Source organism: Cavia porcellus, unplaced genomic scaffold, assembly GCF_034190915.1.
Source record: "Cavia porcellus strain 051 isolate PalLab524CR breed Dunkin Hartley unplaced genomic scaffold, mCavPor4.1 scaffold_6, whole genome shotgun sequence".
NCBI lineage: Eukaryota > Metazoa > Chordata > Mammalia > Rodentia > Caviidae > Cavia > Cavia porcellus.
Window position 1 is genome coordinate 34,767,025 of NW_026947489.1, and position 23,420 is coordinate 34,790,444.

Sequence of the window (23,420 nt, forward strand, 5' to 3'; positions counted from 1 at the left end):
TCTAAAAATAATATTGTAGATGTTAAAGATAATTGCTGTCATTATTGACATTTACATCAATATTTAGAAGTGTAATAATCTCAGTAATCACTAAAAGTTTATTTTTTTGTTGTTGTTTGTTTGGTACCTGGGAATAAACTCATGACCTTCTACCTAACAGGCAAGTGCTTTCGCCTCTGAGCTGAGTCCCCAGCCCCTGTTAAAAGTTTCTATAAGATAGATAGATACATTCAGAACCACATTCAATATTATGGTTGAGGACCTAATTGTATTAACTTGTTAAGGCTTTGGAGAAGCACCTTTAGTGTCCATTAATGACTCAGGCTTCACTAGATCAAAAATACCTGAATGCACTGAGTTGAAAGAAGAAACATACCAGTTTAAAACTATAAATTGAAACTTTTAGATACAGTTGTATTGCATTGAGAAGATTCATGAACTGTTGTGGGCATTTTCATGGACTTTTCATAGTCATGTAAATACAGTGTGGCTTTATATAAAATGCAAAGGAAAGATGATAGTAAAAATATTTCAAAAAATATTTTTTAAAGGACACTACAGCTGCATTGCCTCTGGAGACTAGAGTTTATTTGGAATGGCCCCATTTAGCAATTTAATACCAAATTCTTAAAAATAGGTAGATTTAAATATTGCTAAGGTACGATTATATATACATATACTTTAAAAAGGACTCTATATGCCGGTCATGGTGGCACATCTCTAATCGTAGCACTTGGGAGGCTGAGGCAGGAAGATCACTGCAAGTTCAAGACTAACTTGAGCTGTATATAGTGAGTTCAGTGCCAGCCTGAACTACATAATGAGACCCTGTTTCAAGAAATGAGACAGGAGACTATACTATACAATCATTTGAGCACAAATATTGGTATGTTAGTAACATTCCTTTGTTGTGCTTATTAACATAAATAGAATCTGCAAACAGACTGAGAAGTGATTTGTGTTTTCTAAGCTTTGTACAAGTTTTAAGTCAAACATTGACCTGATCTATTTAAATTTTTTGTCTGAACCATATGAAATACATTGTATTTGTACTAATGAGACCATGACCTTCAATTCTTAGTTGATAGATCTTGTATGTCACAAGTCTTTGTGAATATCATCTATTCAGAAAATTCTAAAACCAAAATACACATAGTAAAGACTGAAATAGTAGAGCTGACTACTTATAGATAAACTAACGGTTTTCAACCTATAGGGATCTGCTTTTCTAAATTCTTGTTTTAATAATTGTCTTGTTCCATTCAGAGAAATGAAAGTAACTATTAGAAAGATTATACATACAGTGGTAAAATGTTTCTAAATAAGGAGACTTACACAAAAATTTAGTCATTCAACATTTTATAAAGATTACAAAGAATTTTCATTTGCATGTCACTTAAATTTATGGACTCATCAGTGTTCTAAGTCTATTTTGGTGGAGGATTAATCATCTTCCTTCCAGATCACCAACTAATAGTAACTTACGTGTTATATAGTCTCAGCTAATTTAGAAGAGATCTCAGAGATTATGGTGGCTACAGGCCATTGTTTTCTGAAGGACCATAGCTTTTATTGCTAGAGTTCCCTAGATCTTATTCAAGAAAATATTTTCTAAAAACAGTGTGAAATGGATGTCAAATGGGCACTTATCATGAGGTCCTCAATGACTGGTTGCTTTCTAAGGAGCAGAAAATTTGAAGCAGAAGCAGTCTGATCTCGTGAAGTTATTAGCAAGGGATCAGAAGAAAAAGACCTGAATAATCATTATATTCAAGTACAATAAAATTTATTTGCTATACCACCCTTACTAAACTTGGCATAGATCCACTAAAAGACCTATAAAAACTTAGATACATAGCTTATTTATAAACATTGAAAAAAAAGGAACATACTACTTTTACCTGTTTTTACTTATACAAAAACCTAGTAGGATGGAATGAGCTATAGTATATTGCATGAACACATTTAAGTCTTCTATAATGGTTTAAATTTTGATTTTTTGCAGTGATTTTAGTTTATAAAATTTTTAATGATTAGTCTAGAGACAGTCTTTATCTAGAGATAATTAAATTGAAAAGATTTCTATGAATATGTGAAAATCTTTAAATAATCAGCTTTTACCCAGGTGTACCTATATAACGATGACAGTTCATGTGGAAAAATTGTACCAAGTGTGGTTTATACCTACATGCTTTACCCACTTTATCTAAAGATACACCATATTTTTTATTGACTATGAGATACACTGATTTCTAAAATGTTATATAACTGTTTCCATAACTCAACTGTTCTAAACTAGGACTTAATAATTTTATAATAAATTGAAAGACTGTAAGAAAAATAGGAAGGCTATCCATTTGAGCTTCATTGCTTGCTTGGGTAAAGGCTATGTGCTGCTCAGTTTCTTTCTCATGCTTTTATTCTGCATTTACCTATTCCCAGATTACATATGTAGAATACACAATATCTTAGTCACTTTTATAGCTTGTTCATTTTCCAGAATTGTAGCCTATGAACACACGAGTCCTTTGGGGGTCATTTTCTATGTAAGCTTCATGTGTCTCCTTAAATTATTATGATTGTGTGTATCCTAAGGTCTGAAGGCTGAGTGGGACATATGTGTATTGTGCATTTATACAGTGTATATGTTGTAAGTTGTTGTACAAGTTGGAAGACAAAAGTGTGACTTCTAGCCATGCATGCCTTGTACATTCATACTCTAAGTTGTGTACCTTCATGCCCCAAACTCGTGGTCATATAGATGAATATAAAAAGAAACAAGGTGAAATACATAGCAGTACTGGAAAACACTGTGAATGTCTCTGTAAATTAGAAATGAAAGTAACATAGAATAGTGAGCAGAAATGGAGCGTGGGCTGAATTTTAGAGGTTAGAAAGCAGGCAAAGGTACTTGGGAGAGCACCTGTGGGCAGGCAGATAAGAAAATGCCCCACTTGTGGAAGAATTTCTAAGAAATAAAGAAAAAATTGTGTACTTTAAAAGACAATGAGAAATACAAATCTCCAAATTGTTACGAGTGATGTGAAAAATAACCAAATAGAATTTTGGAGATGTTTTTTTGTACCAGGGATTGAAGCCATGACCTTGTGCTTGCCAGTTAGGCATGTAAGCTGCTGAACTAAATCCCTGGTTAGAATTTTGGAAATGAAACACAGTACAAAACAAATAACTCATGTGAAATAAATTCTTATGAACCAAACCCGAGAGCATGAATGAAGCAGATGAAAAAAAAATAGTTTACCCAGAAAACAACATGAGGAAATAGACAACACAAATTGGGAGGACAGTTTAAAACTATGGGTGATACATTGGGAAACTACATTATTTATGTTGCAAGGAGATAAAACTTAGGAAAAGGCAGGAGAATATATAGTGGATTAAAAGTTTCTAGAAAAACATGAACTTTGAGATGGAAAGTCCATATGAGGTGCCATGAAGGACAAATATATACTTGGACATTGTATTAAAATTGGAAAACGTCATGGACATAGGGAACTATAATCTAGCATAAAGAAATTAAAAGTTCTTTATATGGGAACCATGTTAGTTGATAGCATACTTCTTATTAGAAACAAAAACAAAACCCAGAAAAGTAATAAATTACAACTACTAGATAATGGTGAGCGTGAAATAGAGACATTACTAGAAATGTAGAAATTAAGAAGTATAGCACTCAAAGAATTCAAAGAAAAATCTTTAGAAGTAGGTTGAAGGAGGAACAAAGGACAAGCCATAATATTGAGCATAAACTTTCTAAAATATATGGATAAACCAAATGTTTCATGGTAAAAATGATGGAACAAAAATTTAACAGCTGAAATGGTGGGCTGTTTTTAGTGGGTTGTTAAACCATGTTAATTTCTACTAGTTAAAAGAATGGTAATGATTCTTAATACATTTAGACTTAAAGATATGTCTTGAATGAGTGCTTAAAATTCCTGGTGACTACTGGTAGAGTAAAAGTGTAATTTGCAGCTTCCAGTACAGGGCAGTGAAGCAGTAGAAAATCCTTTTCAGTCCATTTTGAGGCAGGAAAAATAAAACAAAATAGAAAGTTTATATTACCCTGCTGTACTACCCTGCTGTGATCTGAATATTGTTTGAAAGTGTCCCCTAACAGTTTCTGTCCTGAAATTTAACCCTTATAATGAGATATTAAGAAGATAGAAACAATCAGACTGTGGTAATAGGGGCAAGGCCTTTCAGAAGTCATTAGGATTAGACAGATTCATCAGAATAGAACCCTAAAACTGAATATTTAGACAGATTCCAGAGGATTATATTATGCAAGGATGGGCTGCTTGATACTTATTTTGTCATACCTTTTTCCACACTAGTGCTCTGCCAGCAAAAGGTCATCACCAGATACAATCCCTTGACTTGAAACTGTAGAAGTGTGAGCCAGAAAAAAAATCTCTTTTCTTTATAAAAGTATCAATCCTCATGTATTAGCATAATATTAATAAAATTATACTAATATATACAAAGGTTATCAAAACAGGTCCAGATAGAGACTGATAAATGGAAAATTATCAAACTTGGTTTGGCAGAGTTGTGTTTTTAAGATCTGATAAAACGAAAACACTCAATTGTATACAATTTACAAAAGAGATATTAAAAAGCATTTATGAAAGAGATATTAAAAAGCACACAAATAAATTGAGCTTATGGTGGAAAATATACATCAGAAAAATATTAACAAAATAGTTTGGTATTGCAATAGTAAAATTCAAGATAAAATTCAGTTATGAAGATACTGAGGTCACTACTTCTTAATAAAAGGAATAATCCCATCAAGAAATCTTATAAATCATCAATTTGTATTCACCCAAAATGTAACTTTCAAGTGCATAAGGACCTAATTATAAGAAGAAATCATTGAAACCAAAATCCTAATGAGAATTTTCCTCCTGTTCATTAGAAACTGAATGGTTCCTGGAGACCAACACAAAGGCCACAGAAGATTTGAACAACAAAATTAATAAGCATGATCATGATTTTAGATATATGGATACAGGAGTTTAGTTACAAGAGAATTTATTTTAATTCAAACACAAATGAAGCATTTCTAAAATTTGAGTCTGTACTAGGCATAAAGAAACTTTCCAACTGTTTAAAACTTCTTAGAGTACCTTCAAAGCAAAATTAAGGAAAGGTATGAAGTTTCCCATGAATCCCTTTAACATTCATGTCTATAACCTCCTCTCTTATGTGATACATTTGTTAAAACTGATGGTCCCACTTTAGCACATCATAACCAAAAGTCCACAGTTTAGATTGAGGTTTATTCTTGATCTTATACATCCCAGTGGTTAAGCAAGTATAATCAAATGCATCCATTGTTACAGTATTACACAATGATTTTTTTCACTGCCTTAAAAATTCTCTCTGCTCCTCCAATCCATCGAATGTGATGATATCTATAGGTGTTTTCTAATATATTTTATCAAATTGAGAGGGTCTTCCTTTATTCCTAATTTACTGAGAGTTTTTATCACAAATGGGTATTGTATTCTGTCAGATGCTTTTTCTGCATCTACTGATACCATGATGTGGTTTTCGTATCTTATTTTTAGCCTGCTGATTTAGTGGATTATATTACTTCATTTTCAGAAGTTGAACAGCTTTGCATTCCTGTGGTAAATGACTCTTGTATAACTCTTCTTGTACATTTTAAAATTCTATTGACTTATATTTTGCTGGAAATTTTTTATGTCTTGTCTTCTTGAAAGATATTGTTCTGTGGGTCATTTTTTGGTAATTTCTTTATTTTGACCTCATAGAATGGTTTGTGAAATATTCTTTCTGTTTCTATCCTCAGGAAGAGACCCTAACTGGTATTTGTTTCTTAAAAATTTGGTTAAATTCTGGGCCTGGTGCTTCTTGTTTGTGAAGAATATTAAACATCAAACTTCATCATTTTTTTAAGGCATTGTCATCATAAAGACTATAATCTGTAGCCACAGTACAAATTAGTGAACAACAAAATGTAGTAAAAATGAACATACTAGATTGCTGTGAGAATTCAGTTATTTGTATGTCACTTACATGTACTGTCTTCCACATAAATATGCAATTTATTTTTTAAAATAATTTTAAACAAGAAGTAATAATTTTGAACAGCCATTACATTATTGGCAAACTTTCTGTTGCTGATCTGTTCTAAAGATAGTAAAACTAAAAGTTTTACTTCCAAAATTATAGGTTCTGATTATCAGTAGAGAGGGAAAGGGTTCTATAAATAGTATTAATAAAACAATTATAACACTTCATATTTGATACCTGAAATTCTAGATGAAAGTAGATCTAAGTGTTTGTGTGATAAACACTTGCCTCGCCTGTTTGAAGCCCTGTATTCTATGCCCAGCACCACAAAATAAATATTAGTTATAATTCCCTCAAACTGAAGTATATAAGTTGATAATCCTGTTTTAGAGAAACATTTTGTGGTATCCTGTACAGTTTAAGGGCTTGTACAAATATGCACATACATTCCTTTGTAATACTAATTTTCTCTTACAGTAATTCTTAATAAATGCATCTTCACCATAGCATAGTAAGTCCAGTGGCAGATGATAAATTACATAATTGCCCATTGTCAAACTGTTGGAGAACAGTTAAGTAAATTCTGGTAAATCCACATAATGAAATACAGAGTAAAAATGGATGGATAAAGCAGAGCTACAGTAATCAATATGGGCAAATCTCATTACCAATGTGAATTGAAAAATAAATTTAATATTTATATTCTAAATGCTATTTTGGATACATACATTTATATAAAATTTCAAACATATAGTTGATATAACCTATCAAGTTTAGAATACTGGCCAGTCATATGTAAAACAGTAGAGAAAGTAGATTGATTAGGTTTAGATACAATGTGAAATTATATGGTTGGTTGACATTTTATTTCTTACAAGAAAAGTCTTATTTCTTTAAGAAATAAGATAAAATGTTTTGTTCATTGAATCTGGGTGACTGCTTGGGTATTTGTTTCAAATCATTTCATTGCATTAAACACTGAATTGCAAACTAGTTGACAGAAAGAAAACTGTATAGTCAAGAATTAGTTCTTCTATGTGTTCACCTAACTATTGAAATTTTAATTCTTGTGAATAAGAATAAGACTGCCAGATAGGATGTGAACTCAGATAATTTGCTACTAGTTTGAGTTTTTTGCCTTGGTTTTGATTTAAATTAATATTCAAAGACAGAAGAATCCTTAATTTTTACCAGAATTTTCTCCCGTAATTCTGATACATGGTTGTAAGAAATGTTATATTAAGAAAAAAGGTATTAAGAAATAGAAATATATTAATCAGTGTATATAATTAATAAGCTGAATGGTTTAAATCAGTAACAAATGAAAATTATGTACAGACACACACAGAAATACAGGCATGTATGATTCATTCTTTTAATCACTGACTTGTGGTATGAATTTTTTCCCCTCGTCAGGCTAGTATGGAAAGAGTTCTTTATTGTACGGACCACTCTCAATCACTTTCATAAATTCTACGGATATAGTAGTTGACTGTCCTTATTAGCTGAGTGTGGTGAAATATACCTGTAATCTCAGCACTCAGGAGACTGAGTTAGGAGGATTGCTGTGAGTTCTATGCCAACATAGGCTGTATAGTGAGTTCAAAGCCAGCCTGAACTATATAGTGAGACCCATATATGCAGTTACTAGGTCTCTGTAATGAATGTGATCATTATGTATGTAAAAGGAATGCCAATGAAATTTAAGTTTAAAAAACCAAAAAATTGAAAGTTACAGACATGCTCTTGATACAATAGTGATTTTTGAGACTTGTTTCTGTATTTATTTGGAAAGCACACTTTTTTACAAATGGTCATTGAAAGCAAATGTTATCTAATTTGATGGTATAATTATATATATATCACTATATGATGCTATTAAATGAATTGATTATATGGGCATAACAGTTTATCACTCTTCTTCTTTCCAGCCTTACTATTCATGTAAGAAGTTTGGAGTTTGCGTAAAATAAGGTTAAGTCAAAAAATTCACAATGAATAAAATAAACGAGAATAATTAAAATATGATGGATTTAAATTTTATGCCTTTGAAATTGTGCTTCTTTCCATCCTAATTACTGTTTCTGTAGGAGAAAGAAATTGAAGCGATGCATCTCATTGTTGATGTGGTGCATTTGAAATGAGCTGACACTTATGCTTCAGGATCAATAAAACTGATTATCCAGAAAGAGTAGGAAAGTAAATACTAGTAAAATACATTTTATTGTAGGATCAAGACAGTTTAAAAAAATATACACATTGGTTAATTAGGTGAAGAGGAACTAAAGGAAGGGGAATGTGTCTTTAAAGGTGAATCTGTGTGAGCTGTTTCTTCCCCTTTCACTACATCTATTGTAAATTTTTGGAACTTAGACTTGCTTTCAGTTTCTTATCCAATGAGAAAATATGGTGTTTACGCTTGTGACTGATTTATTTCACTTATGAATGTGGTCTCTAGATGCATCCATTTTACCTATAAAAGTCTCTAGTTTGTTATTTGGCTTGATCAGTTATGCATGCCTGTACCTGGTAACTTGAGCAATTAACTTGAAGATAACACTATACAGTGTAACAACTATGGTTAAATTCCTATGATGTTTTGAAATCCTGTATTACTATTGTTTTTTGTTTGTTTGGTTTGGTTTGGTTTTTGTTGTAGATGTTGTTAATGTTATTTGGTTTTCATTGTTGCTTTTTGAATTTTTTTGTTTGCTTGACTACGTTTGATTTTTCAGTGCTTTTTTGCCCTTTAAAATAAATAAATAAATAAAATTTAATCTGGCAGTTATGTGGAAAATTTTAACCTTTCTTGGCAGGTTTAGAACCAGATAAACATCTAGGAAAAACCCTGGATGAAATGGAACCCTATCTTTTAGAGGTAAGAATATATATAAAAATGTGCAAAATCATGAAAATTCTTACAAGTTTTTTGACCCAAATACAAGAATACATAAGCTATAGATAAAAGAAATTACTCTGTTAGAAAATTTGCCTTTATTCAAATGGTCATTATATGCTATATAAAAAAGAGTTATGATCCTGAGTATCTCATAGTTGCTGTAATCAGATGCCTTACTATCAGAAATAGGAGTAAAATTTTTCTTTAGAGATTATGCAATCTATTTTCCTATCTATTACCTATTAGGAAATTCATTGAAAAGTGGTAAGAAAAATATTCCAAGATTTCGAAAAATCCTGTTTAGCTCTTATATTGTCAAGCCCTGGATGTGCTCTGTACATTAAAGATTGGTTTTTACTTCTTTCTGTTCACTGTATCATATTTATTAGATGTTTTGCTCAATTGCTATATTTAGTAGGGCAGTGCTTCCTAGTTATACTGTGTGGCATTTTTATTCTCCAGTCATGATTAAAAAAGAAAATAACTACTTTTATGAAAGAGCTGAATTCTGTTGATGTCATCATTTTCCTGTTCTATATCTTAGTTCATTGATATGGTTTCTGGATGTTGTTAATACTGGTGCTATAATGTATACTGTTACCAGTAATACTGCAAATAATTTTGTAAGTTTCATATTTTCTTGGAGTTATTTTAATTGATTATCTTAATGGTTTATCAATGTACAAAAAATACCGAAATATTCCTGAACTATTAATTTCTTCTACCATTAAGTGTTATTAAATGATTACTCTGTGCCAATGTGATAGCAAAAATTAAGAGAAAAATGAAACTACTAGATAATTTGATAATTATGTTCAGTTATTTAAGTCAATCTATGAGACATGATTGCTTTCTCTGTTCTGATAGGATCCTCTTGCAACAGTTCGTTTTATGGTCACTATTTTATCTTACTTCAAATCTATTCATTTTCACCTGTCTAAATTTAGCTTTCACCCAAGCAATATTCCAATTCAAATTTTGGAAAAAAAAAAAAAAAGAGAGAGAGAGAAAACTTCAGAAATTAAAGGTTATGGTTTTGCCAAAATAACTTTTATAAGTTACTTCCAAAATTTAGATGTATGAGTTCATATTTAGGCATACAGAGATTATATAAATGAAATGAAAATGAAAATAAGCAGGGTAAATATAAATAACAATGTACTGTATTTCAAAAGCCTAAAAGAAATGATTTTGATATTTCTTACATCAAGAAAAGAAAACCAGTTAAAGAAGCAGGTATTTTACTTGTAACGTTTAGTTACACTATGTGTACATGTGGTGCAACATCAGATTATTCAATTAAATGTTTTTATCTGAAAAGTAATTTTTACAAATTTTACAAAAAAAAATAAATAAGGTTTCAAGATGTTGATTTTCCCAGGCATGGTGGTGTATGCCTTTATGTCTGGCAATCAGAAGGCCAAGACAAGAGGATTACCATGAATTCAAGGTCAGTTTCAGCTACAAAGAAAGCTCCAGGTTGCCTAAAGTACATAGACCCTGTTACAAAACCAAAAACAAAAAACTTACATTTTTTCCTGCCAAAAAAAAAAGACTGTGATTACCATTATTCATACATAAAATTTAGAAACTATTTATTCAGCTTCATGGATTTCTTCAACATGGCCTGCCAATCTTAGCTTCTTCTACAAGTATTTTTTATGTATTTTTCATAGTGGCTATCTCAGACCATTTTCAGCGTCTTTAAATTGCAAATACCTTTATATCCCTACTCATTTTGAGTGGAAGATTTATCTTCTTCACAGAGAAAATAAAAGGCATCATATTGGGAATTCATCTGCCTCCTAACACCACTCCTAACTTATGTGTTCCCACACCTATGCTTGCTTCCTGAAATTGGGAGTATTGTCTCTCCTATATATGGCTAAATCCCTACCTGTGCATCCTGTACCTCTTCTGCATCTACTTTCAGAGACCCATCTCCCTACTCTGTCATTATTGTCTCATTCACATCAAAATTAAAACATATTTTAGCCTATGCCATCCTAAAAATTTCCTTTCTGTAAACTAGTTTTTACTCTAGTTACTTTCTTCATTCTTGCTTTAAACACACAAAAAACTAGGGATGTCATCTGTATTCTTTGTCATACTTTGTTGATTCAAATGCATCATATACCTGGAATCTAGCTGCTGCTTCCATTTCTAAATAGGATAGGTTGGAGCAAGATCACCCATGATATCCACTTTACCAAAGTCACTGTAATTGTCACTTAAGCCTTTAAAGGAGTCCTCAGTGCTATAGGCTAAACTCCAAATTCTTTGGACTCTTTCTCGTATCTCCTATACATAACCCATTAGAGTGATCCTGTCTTCTGTCTCCAGAATATATTCCAAATTCAAGCATTTCTCACCATCTTTACTGCTGCCCTCAGAACATAATCATCTCCTGTGAGACATACTGCATTAATCCTTAACTTGTCTACTTACTTCCTGTTGCCCTGCTATGACCCATTATTCATAAAGATGACACGGTGATATTTTTAAAGTGTAAATCACATGATATACCTACTTAAAGTTTTAATAGTTCTCATTGCAATTTGAATAACATCGAATCTCCTGTGAGATCACAACCTGTAAGACCCTGCATGATCAGCATACTGTTTTTTCAAATTCGTCTTGTCCCAATCTTTGTCTTGTTCACTGAGCCATAAACACATAAGCCTCTTTAATTGTTTTAAGTGTATTTGACACCCTTTTTCTCCTTAGAATTTAACTCTTCTGGACATATTTTCCTCAAATCATCAAATGATACCTTCTTATAATTTCAGTCACCCCTCAGGTGTGACTTCCTCAAAGACGTTCTTGTGACTAGCCCAGTTAAAGCAAGTCTCTCCAGTTTATCTCATCTTTTGACATGTACTTTGACTTCCATGCCTGCTAGAATGTGTTTTTTTCTTTTTTTTGTGTGTGTTTTTACCGGTACCAGGGGTCAAACTCACGACCACAGGATTGCAAGGCAGGCACTTATGCCACTGAGCTAAATTCCCAGCCCCTGATGCCTGCTAGAATGTAAACTCCCATAATCTCATCATGATTTTGCCAGATGCTAGTTCTTTTATTAATTTGTTTTTCCATCTGTCTATTTATCTGTCTCATCTTTAAGTTATTTAACATTTTTAAAGGTTCTGGTATTTGACAGATGCTATGGTGAACACTGGGTATATATGATGAATTAATAAAATAATATCTTTTCTTCTTGAGTTTACAGTCTATCATAGTTGGTTACAGACATGAGGATACAGATCACTAGGAACCTTCTTAAAATGGATGTACTCTTCCAGCAACAAAAAATTTCATTTCAGAAGGATAGAAGTATGACTTTTTAAAAAACACTGAGTAATTCAGCATAGTAGTTTAGAGTATCATCTTCTAGCTTATCTATATTAATGAAACATTTCATGTCCTATTTCTGTGAAAGAGTATGTGTCTTCTGAAACTGTTATTGTTTGCTTTCACTCCTGATACCTGAGAACAGTTAGTTTTCTGGGGAATTAGAGAGTCTTTCCCTATATGTTATACGCCATATACATGTAGTTCCATCCTCAGCTTTCCTCCTGTGATAATCTTACATATTTTAGTGACCTTAACCACCAATTTATTCCTGTAACAGTTAAAGCTGTTCTTCCATCATCCTGTGCTCTAGATTTGTATTTTATCTCTTAACTGCCCCAAATATCTTAATCTCAACTGCAAAAAAAAAAAAAAAATGAATCTTTCTTTCACCCACATATCTGTGGCACTTTAGTATTTTCTAATAGTGAAGAGTTCCATTGTCTACTCGGTGGTCCAAACCAAAATAAGTTGTAATAATGAGGACCCAACTTCTTTTAAATCTACATTCTTATTATCTTGTTGTCTGTGGCCCTTTATCCTCATTGTCAACACACTAGTCTCCTTTTAGTTATTCCAGCCTTCTCCTAACTTAAATGTCTCTCCTCCTTTTCTAGTCCCTTATCAATCCATTGTTCATTGTATCATCCTCTTAATGTACAGGAAATGGAAAGTTGGTCTTGTCACACCGTATTAGTTAGCTTTCCCTTTGCAAGGTCAATTACCTGACACCACAACTTAAAGAGGTTTATTTTTGGCTCACAGTTTCAGTGAATTCAGTCCATGGTCAGCATGATGAAAGGATCTAGCAAATGAAAACTGTCCAGGTCATGGCAGACAGAAAGCAGAAAGCAAAAGACAGAGCCAGAGAGACAAAAACACACCCTTTCATGTTACACCCCCAGTGACATGCCTCTTCACCCAGTCCCCACCTGCTAAAAAACGTTTAGCTATAAGCTCGTCAGTGAGTTAATATACTGATGATATTAAAGTCCCAGTGATCCTGTCAGTTTCCAAAAGCCTGGCCTCCGAATATATGAGACTTTCACAGAACATTTTAGATCTAAACAGTAACATACACACTTCACTTATAATTTTTTTTTTAGCTGTTCCTCATTGTGCCAAAATGAAATGAAAAGACTTTGCCTTGACATAATGTGACCTTGGAGGAAAATAAAGCCTATAAGATAGGTAGTGTCCTCTTACATCATATGCTCCATCAGTTTTGAACTTCTTATGTTTGTGTTCTTTTCCAAATGCATTGTTCCTCTAATTAATGCTCAAGCTCTAATATCCAACTTCACTAAAGGAGTTTTTTTGCTTAAGTAAGCTTCATTTGAAGTACATTTTCCTCTTTGCTCATTGTGGACAGCAGTTTTCATGCTACATTTTATTTTTCTCAATGTTTTATAAGGTTAAGGCATGAAATATGTGTATAATAAACTCAAACATTATAAAATAGTGAGGCATGATCCAGTGACTAAAAGCCCCCAGATTTATTTTCTGTCTCAGATACTTTTTTTCCATTCAGTCTCTCTTCAGAAACATGTTTACATAAGCCATAATATATGTGCATCTGGTTATTAATTTTTACCTCAATTGACACATACCATGAATATTATTTTCTGTCTTCCATTTTAGCACTTAGAATTTCATATCATTTGTTTACATTCATTTTCATTACGTGGACATGCTGTAATACATTGAATCTATGTTTTAATGGACTTTAATTCTATATTGATTTCTTTAATATCTTTTGCTATTTTATGTAATTCTTCCGTGAAACTTATTGTACGTATGTTTGGGGCCATGTAATGAGTTTATATGTGGATTAAATTCTAAAAGTGGAAATGCTAGATCTCAGAATTTATATGGTTCCAAGTTTTAATAAATATTGAAGACATTCATTTCTAGCTACAGTGGAATGACTAGTATCAGACGAACTCACTCACAAATCACTAGAAAAGTTGTATGAAATGAGAACAGTGGCATTATAGAACTCCAAGAGCTCTGATACTATGAGGAACAAGAATTCCAGAGGAAACAACTCCTGAGTATTTCCCCTTTTCTTTTAAGTTATTTTCTCCTTTAAAAATGATGCAGAACTATCTACATGCTAAGATGCTTCCACCAACTCAGTTCCTTTTGCTTTTGCACTTACTAATTTTTGGCCCATTCTATGTTGTGCATCCAAAATGATATTTCTAAAATAGAAATGCAGTCAAATCAACTTTTTAACACCTCTATAGACTTGAATTCTCATAGATGTTGGAATCCATAGCTCTTAAAATCATAATTGAGCATGCTTATGCAGCTATATGAAATCAACCATCTTTCTATTTTTCATTGCCATCCTGCCACTACTTCTTATCTAGTTATGCTCCAACTGTACCAAATTTACTTCACTTTCTAGAACCCATCCTGTGTTCTATGACCACAGAGTGTTCCTTCTAAAATACTTCTCTCCTTACTTTTCCCTCTTCCAGTTCACCTTTTCCTCGTTAATATTTTTCAGATTTTAGCTGGTTTTAGCGAAATCTTTTGGCTCCTAAGACCAGTTTTGCACTCTTACTTCTTAACATCTCATGCATCTGCCAAAGAAATCATCGACTCTTATCATAATGCCTTGTTTAACTTTCTGTCTGCATCTCCAGAGAGTAAGGTGTTTCATGCAGGATCTGCTTGCTATGCCCAGTATCTAAACCAACACTAACCCTGTGATACATAGTCCGTGAATAATGCTGTCAATGCACCTGTACCACATGAAATTATCTTATATGTTGAGAACACCATTGTGATGACTAAATTAATTGGCAACTTGATTGACTTGGGAGCTGACAGGGGAATCAGTGGGATGTGATTCTGGCTGTGTTTGGGAGGTAGATGATGGGTGAGTTTTGGTGCTGTATCTGCTCCTGTGCCTTTTCTTTCTGGCACTATTTCCCTACTCTGCTTCCTTTTTACCGTGAACTGCACAGCTTTGCTCTGCAAGTCTTCCACATTGGTGATCCTGCCTTGAAGCCAGCCAATCATGGATTACATTCCTGAAAATTCATCTTCACCTTAAAGTTACGAGTGTTTGGTATTGTGTCAGTGGGAAACCTGACCATGATAGCAATTTATAAAATAAAAGTGTGATGCTTATTATAAACATTTTGTGAGGATAGAATATTAAAATACACAATTTGGTACCTTTGTTTTTGTCAATTAAAAAATGACCAACAGATAAATGAAGTTAATTTCAAAGAAGAAAAATAATTGATTTAATAAGAAATTTTCACAGTTAATGCCATTTAAATCTTTGAAAGGGATTAAAAGTTTAAATCAAACAGGCAAATCATAATACCCTCAACATTTTCATTTCAAAAATCAAGTGTTCAGCTGGCTTTATTATGAATGTGAATGTTATGGTTTAGATCTATAATGGCCCCCAAAAGCCTTATGGGCTCAAATTGTTTAAAAAGCTTACCTTCATGTTATAGTTATAGTTATAGTTATAGTTATAGTTATAGTTATAGTTATTGGCAAATCAAAATTCTTTTCTAAAATTTTTATCTAAAAAACATGTAACACAATTTGGGTTGTAGGAATCGTTGAACATGCTATGCAATTAAAATTATGCTATGAAATAAGTGATCTGACTGCTTTATTAAAAATTTAACTGGTTAGAAAATCGCAACATATTTTATACTAGATAAACTACAAAGAAGCAAGTGTGTTATCTGATGGTCATCTATCTGTATCATTCTGTTTAATAGTTCCTAAATAATTAAAACATTGATTATTAGGTATGAATTTTATTCACTGTTTTAGAACTCTTAAAATAGAGGATTTTTATTATTAGTGTGTAAGAGTAGCATTTGTTTCTCCCTCAAATTAGACCTCTCAAGACTTGTAATATTGATAACGCTGTTTTAATAGAACATGCAAGAGTAAATAAACCATGAGAAAATAAACTGTCTTAGTTACTTTTTCAGTGCTGAGACAAAATACCCAGTACCCAAAATTAAAGACAAAAGATTTAGTTGGCTTATAATTTGTAGAAGTTTCTGTTCACAGTTGGCTGGTGCCAAGGCAGGGTGGTACATGGCAAAAGGCAGCAAGCAACTGGGGACCAAAGACCCTGTTTCTCTCCCTTATATCTTATCCAGTCTACCCACTCTTGGGGCAGATAGCACTTACATCCTAGGTGGGACACCCTTAACCCTAACCAGAACTGTGCCAGTGTACTGACTCAGTAATCACACACCTTAATTCCAGCATCATATTGTAGATGCAGCTACCTCTGAAAAAGCCCCACCTATGATTGCATGAGGCTTTGGGGAAACATTTAGACACAAGCCATAACAAAGTTGATTGTTAGTACGATGTACTATGTGCTATGTACTATGTGTAAGATACTGAAAGAATTTAGGAAATTCAGAAACTTATAGCCTAATAAGATGAAAGTCATACATGAAAAACTGTTAAATTTGAGAAGTAACATAGTGATGGAATACAAAAATACAAGTCTTAAGGTAGAATGATAGCTCCGCAAGCAGTAAAAACACTGATTTCTGTAAGCTAAGACACTGCAGTTTGTGTGTACATGTATTAACTTATATTTTTGTAAGGTTATTTTTGTATTTAACCAATCAAGATCCTTTAAATCTTCATTTTATCTACCATAGAGTATTATATCTTTGTGTTTATATGAAGGATAGAACCACATGACTGAAGTTTTATCATTTTAAAGATCTTGATTTTTTTTAATAGGTCAACTACAAATATTTTTGAGCAGTTGAGTGCCATAATCATACGGTGTTAAGGCACATCTGTGGCATATAGAAAAGAAATATGGAAAAGACTGGAAGGTGCAAAAAAAAGCAGGAAGATGAAATTGTTATAGTTGAAGTGCAAAGTGATCATCAGTATGTTAGAATGGAATAAATTGTGCACTTTATCTGTCTTGCTTAGTGCCAAGTATAACCCAAGTATATAAAATATAATGTGGCATTTAGTACTAAGCAAGTATTTGTTAATTCTTTAAATAAATTATTCAGAAATATTTCTTAAAATGTAGACTATATACAGAAAGAAAGAACAAGGTTAAGTTTAGTTAAGTATTTCAAGTTTCATTGAACTATTAGAGACAGAATTGAGCATAGTAAATTTTGAGGAAAAACCAGAACTTTGTATTATTCATGTTGAATTTAAAACAACAATGCTTCCAAGTAAAACACTGAGTAAAATGGGTTGGGGTATCCATAAACAATAAAGAGGTTGGTGATTAGGGTTTTTTTTTAATAGCCATCTAAATAAAAATAATAGATGCAGTAGTGACCATAATCCTCAATAAATGAATCTATAATGAAAATAACAGAAGGCCCCATGTAAGGACAAACTAACCTGACAGAATAATCATGTACTGAATGCCTTTTATATTCCAAATATTGTGCTAAGAACTCTGTAGATATAAATCAATACTCGTAATATCACCATAGGATCTCACCTAAGAAAAAAATTATGCCACTATGCCCTGCTATTTTTGTAACATCTTTAAAAAATATTTAATGATATGTAATAAGAAAGGATGATGGAAACTGAAGTAAATAATACCCCAGAAAAAGCCACCCCTGTTTCTTCCTGATAATTAGTCAGGAGTGTTTCTTCTTTTCAGTCTAATCTCTAGTTGATCTGGAACCAGTCTGAGTTGTGTTTCATTTCAGTTTGCTACTTATTTCAGGTGTCTTGAGAGCAGGATCTGTGGTGTCCTTTCACCAGGTTTGGAATTCACCTTTACTGAGATTCCTCATCCCCTAATGCCACTTTACAGATAGTTCTGCTTACAGAATTTTATGTGTCTTCCAAAATTTACTTCTTTCAGTCTTTCCAAACCTCAGGGCAAATCTCTGTCCTCCTACCCTGTACCCAGTCTTTAGTGCAATGAAACCTCCTTGAAAAGAAAGGTTTATGCTAATATTGTTTGGAGAATATTTCACGCCTATGTCTTGTACTCTGAATAATATGAAGATAACAATACACAATGTATTACTTATTGTTACTCTTCTATTAGCTTGTTTTAAAATGTGTTTTTTTCTCTCTCTTCAAAATGATAAGAAAAAGAAAAAAAAAAAGGAAAACAAACAAACAAAAAAAGTGGATATTCCCATGGGAATCTCTCTTTTTCTGCCCTGGTCCTAGCCTGATGCATGTAGCCACTTCACAGCCGCTTCACAGTTTTTCTGAGGAAAAACTATTGGCAGGTGAAATGACTTCATGGGCTGCCTTATACAAGTCCACAGGCAGATTCATGAGTTTGGCTGCTCTCTCTCTATACTGAGGTTTCTGTAATTTATGAATGGTTGATTCTCCTCCTTCTGCATGCCACTGAAACTTCGCTCACATAGGAAAAATTGATCTGGTTTGTAATTTAGATCATCTACAAAACTTTGATATCTTAGTTCACTGTGTGTAAAGCAAAAAATGGAAAATTTTATAGCCTATTTTTATGAAAATAACTGTCTACTTTTCACATGCTAAAACTATTAAATAAATTTTAATATTAACTTACTAGTTCCTAATGAAAGAATAGATACCATTAAAATACTTATTTATTTTTCGGTACAGATTATTTACAAATTACAGAAAAGATTATAAAAATTAGTAAAAAATAAAACTTTAGAAAAACTCTCAGTATTTTTCACTAAATGATGCATCTAAACATAAGCATCATGAACGAAAACTGCATGAATTAAATTTAGAGTGATTAAGTGCTAACATAGAATAATCCCAATTTTGAAGTGAAACCAAAGACATACCTGAGATGTATTAAGATTGAACTTGCTGCTTTTATGAAGAGTGTAAATAATAGTAACTTTGAGTTACAAGTTTTAAAAAATTGAAGTAAATCAAAGATTATCATGTCTCTGGTATGTGGACATCTGAATATCTCATTTATGTAAAATACTTTGTATTACATGCCTACATCATGCTTTGTGCTATAAGAGTTTCATTTTAAATAGAGTAATGTTTCTTTTAAAACTGGGTATCATAAGACTTGGTGCCAAGGAGGTTTTCTCAAGACATCTCAAGCCTTTGAGATGGCTAACAAAACCAGTAACGATGATTTTTTTTTCCCAGTACTTATCTGTGTTTGAAATTGAAGGTAGTAAAATTTAGAAGAGTTTTAAAAAATCATGAAGATTCATAGAACAGGTTTTAGATCTTCAACCCTAAAAATACTTTATCCTTCATTCAGACTCCTTAATTTGGAATGTATGTGTCCATACTGATCCATCAATAATAAAAGGAGACAAGATCATACATATTTATATATACATGATTATATATACATGAATTGTTTCTATAATCATGTAATTATTTTGTAGTACTAGACTATAGAGTGCAATATACTGTATTTGTTGAACTCCAGGAGACTGGGGACCTTTTCTTATTTACCTTTGGTTCTTCATCATTTATCAAAACTTCGCTAATATTTGTTCAGTGAAAATTTGTTGAATTGAGTGGCTGAATAAATGTCATGGAAATAGTGTATGTAAACTGGAAACATCACTGGATATGTACAGATTTAAATGAATACTTCTTTGAATATTAGTCCTATAATTTATAAAGCAAATGTTAGTTTAATAAAGAAGCTTACATTGTTTTTTCTAAGGATTGATAGAATCCTTTCTGAGGAATGCTTCTGGCAAGATGAAAATTTATCTACTTTGCTCTTGGGAGCTTTTATAGAAAACATTGTGCCATTGTCTTTCCCTCACTTTTCTTGTTGTTGATTTTATAGCACCATTGACATTACTACTGATCCTTAGTGGGAGAAATAGAATTCTCGTAGATCTGTGCTTTAAATCCCTTGAGGTGACAGTCAATAGTTGAATTTAATGGATTCAGAATAGTAGCACAACTACGAAAACCAAATAAATAAATGTGTAACTATGCATTTAAAATGATGAATTAGGCAGTAGTCTAGCACTGGCAGTAATAGAACCTCAAAGGTGTCACTCTTCTTCAGGCTGTGAGCACACTGGACTAAGAAAGGGTGTAAGCGGGATAGCTGTGACATTTAGAATGAAGGAGATAAAATCATAGTGACAACAGCTTCAACACAGAAGCTGAAAGATTCATATCCAAGACCACCAGTGAAGGTGCTTTCACACACTGATGCCAACCATGTACCTGCAAAACATTTTTTTACTTTGAATATCAAAATCATTTGACTAGTAGGGCTTACATTTAATATAAATCATAGGGTTTTTTCTTTGCTTGCTTGTATTTTTTTTTAATTTCAAGTTTGACAACTACAAGCTCCATCTTTTTTGGACTGGACCGTTTAAGGTCTTCTACAGCTTTGGAATGTCACTAGTTTTACTACTCCTGGAACTTTCCTAATAACAGTAATGTCAAGTATAATAGCCATGTATATGACGCCCTTTGGTTCACAGGTCTACAGAAAAGCCTGGCATTTTTTTCTCTCTGTCCCTGAGAAATTCTCTAAAGACAATGTATTTTTCCCATTCCACATAAAGGTCATAGGGCAGGGGCAGCACAGTTTGGCTATATATGTATTTTCATTCACTACACAGTACCTTAACTCCTTTTGAACCTAAAATTGGCACTATTCCTACAATTCATAGTAAATTTCTAAGCTTTGCCAATGTAAAGAAAAGTACTAGTCCTTCATACCTATATGAAAGTTTGGGATTATTAAAAAGACATATCTTATGGTACTTTTTAAAATAGCATCAGTCATATCTTTTAAGCACAAAAGGTAATTATTTTCCTGTAACCTAACAGTCTATTTTGGAATCAAAGATTTCTGCATGATTTTTAAGGATAAAATAATATAGATTAAATAAGCATTTTTCTGTCTAATATTAAGTTTCCTGTTACTTTATTTTTATATTTTCAGCTTTCTAAGAAGTACGGAGTTCATGTATGCGGTGAAGGTGGAGAATATGAAACATTCACTTTGGATTGCCCTTTATTTAAGAAGAAAATAATTGTGTAAGAGATTATTTTAGCATTTTCTTTCCTTTCCTTAAATTTCAGTATTAGAAACAACTTCACATTAAGCTTGAGGCAACTTTTGTTGTGAGAAACAGAACATGTCCTCTAAGTTCACAAACACTCAATTTGTTTAATACCACTGAAGTTGTCTGAATACTTAAATCAATACCTGACAGGACGAGGCTTTCATAGAAGGCTATAAACTTTTTAGACATTGCACTTTTCGTTTACTTGCTGATTATGGCCTGCAGTAAAACTGGTACCTACACACTGACACTTTTATCCTTTCATGAAGTGTGAATTGCCTGTATTATTTATCTTTCATTACAGCTACATTTGATAAACTGCCACATCAGTAGCCTGTGGGTTCCATTAATTCCATCCTCTTTTTCCTTTTTCTTGTCTCTAACAAGTTAGAAAGGTACTACTAAACATTTCTTTTGAGTTATTTAGGGTTATTTTTACATACAAACTGTTTTTAGACATCCAATTTATTGTGAGTAGTGTGATTTTGCTATAAATTGTTAAAATTATTATAGTGAAAAACAGGAACTTTCTTCAGTTTGTTACATTATTACCCATGCTTTTATTTATGTCATTCATCTTATATTCTAGAGCACTTTATCTGCTTTTTCTGAACTCTCATGCTTCCTGGAAAGACTGTCAAAATTACTACTGGCTGAGTGGAGAGTTCTAATATTTTTAACATTAAGACTTTAATTTTTTGATATTAGTAATAAGAAAGGGAATGATGGATAATCTAAAAAATTGCGTATTAGTAAAACTGATAAGCCACTTTCCTTACCATGTATAATATTCATGCACTCTTCTTTGGTATTCTTCTTATTTTCCATTAATTGTCAACATAAGAATTTATTTGGCAAGTTTTTATTAAGTTTCTATTTTATCCAGAGCATTCTATTGGGGTACTATTGATGTTCTAATAGAGTCCCTACCTTTATAGAAGTGGGAAGAAATGTATCTGAGTATATTTATGATACAAAGTGATAAAAGTTAAGAATTATAAATGTGTAGATGAGAAACACTTTTTCTGGTTATCATAATCATGAAACAATTCATGAATGAAATATGTCTGAAGTATTCTATGAAATAATACTCAAGAAAAGCATTCGTATGCTAAGGTAAACTTACAATGGAAAAGTTGGAATATATATGGTTATTGATATGGGAATAAGCAAATTAGAAAAAACATGGTAAGAAGAAATGCCAAATTTACTTTCTCATTTACACAATAAAATGATGTCCTGTAATGCTCAAATGCTTTACGGACAACCTATTAACTATTGCATGTGTACTAATTTATATTTCATAACTAGATGGTCTGTTTATAATAGTACTTTAACTTGAAAAAGTAATCTCTCCAGCCTCTTCATTTTGTAGACATAGGAACTTGAGCTTGACAGAGATAATGCATGAAGGAGTTAGTCATGTTAATGAGAGTGTCATTGATGGAGAATTAGAAGCCTCTGTAGCAAAAGTGAGTTGTTTATGCAAACCAAATGACTGTTTGTTGAGGTATATTATGTAGGGCGATCTCTGTAAGGCGTTATCCTGCTCTTCAGGAGTATTTCCTGTTAAAAAACAATCAGAGAGAGAGAGAGAGAGAGAGATATGTGCAGATAAATCAACAACATGAAAAGTGGCACCACGCACGTGTCCCTTCAGAACACAAAGGAAGCACTGTATTTTCATTATTATTTATCAGCCAGTTAATCTTCAATCTGCTTCTGCTTACTTTTCCCACATTTCATAGGTTTGCTTCTTTTCAGCTTGAAAACTTTCTTGATACCTTTAAGATACCTTCCTATTTTTCCTCCTTACTTTACTGAATATTTCCATTTGTTTTTCACTTTTTTTAGGATATAGTTGTAGTACATAATGATTATATTCCTTGTATAGCGTTGGCACATGTACATGACTTATCTCAATTGATTTTTTTCATCATCTTTTTCTTCTCTCCCTGTCTTCCCACATCCAACTCTTAATCCTTTTCCTGTCTGAGAAAGACCTAACTCCTCACTTGTATTGTCTCTTTTATTTGACCCTTTATAATTTGGATTTCTCTTGTAAGAGA

At 32.4% G+C, this 23,420-nt stretch overlaps 1 protein-coding gene across 5 annotated transcripts in view; it reads left to right on the forward strand.

Annotated features, from left to right (window-relative positions):
- Positions 1–23,420, forward strand: part of Dph6 (diphthamine biosynthesis 6) — a 180,070-nt gene that overhangs the window by 135,993 nt on the left and 20,657 nt on the right. For 3 of the 5 annotated variants that reach the window (XM_063250311.1, XM_063250313.1, XM_063250314.1), the window contains exons 6-8: positions 8,883–8,944; positions 10,347–10,415; positions 21,228–21,322. In XM_063250311.1, coding sequence (XP_063106381.1) covers positions 8,883–8,944; positions 10,347–10,415; positions 21,228–21,322 — 226 coding nt within the window. The remainder of the gene's footprint in view (positions 1–8,882; positions 8,945–10,346; positions 10,416–21,227; positions 21,323–23,420) is intronic. The other 2 variants (XM_063250312.1, XM_063250315.1) reach the window with 1 other exon arrangement.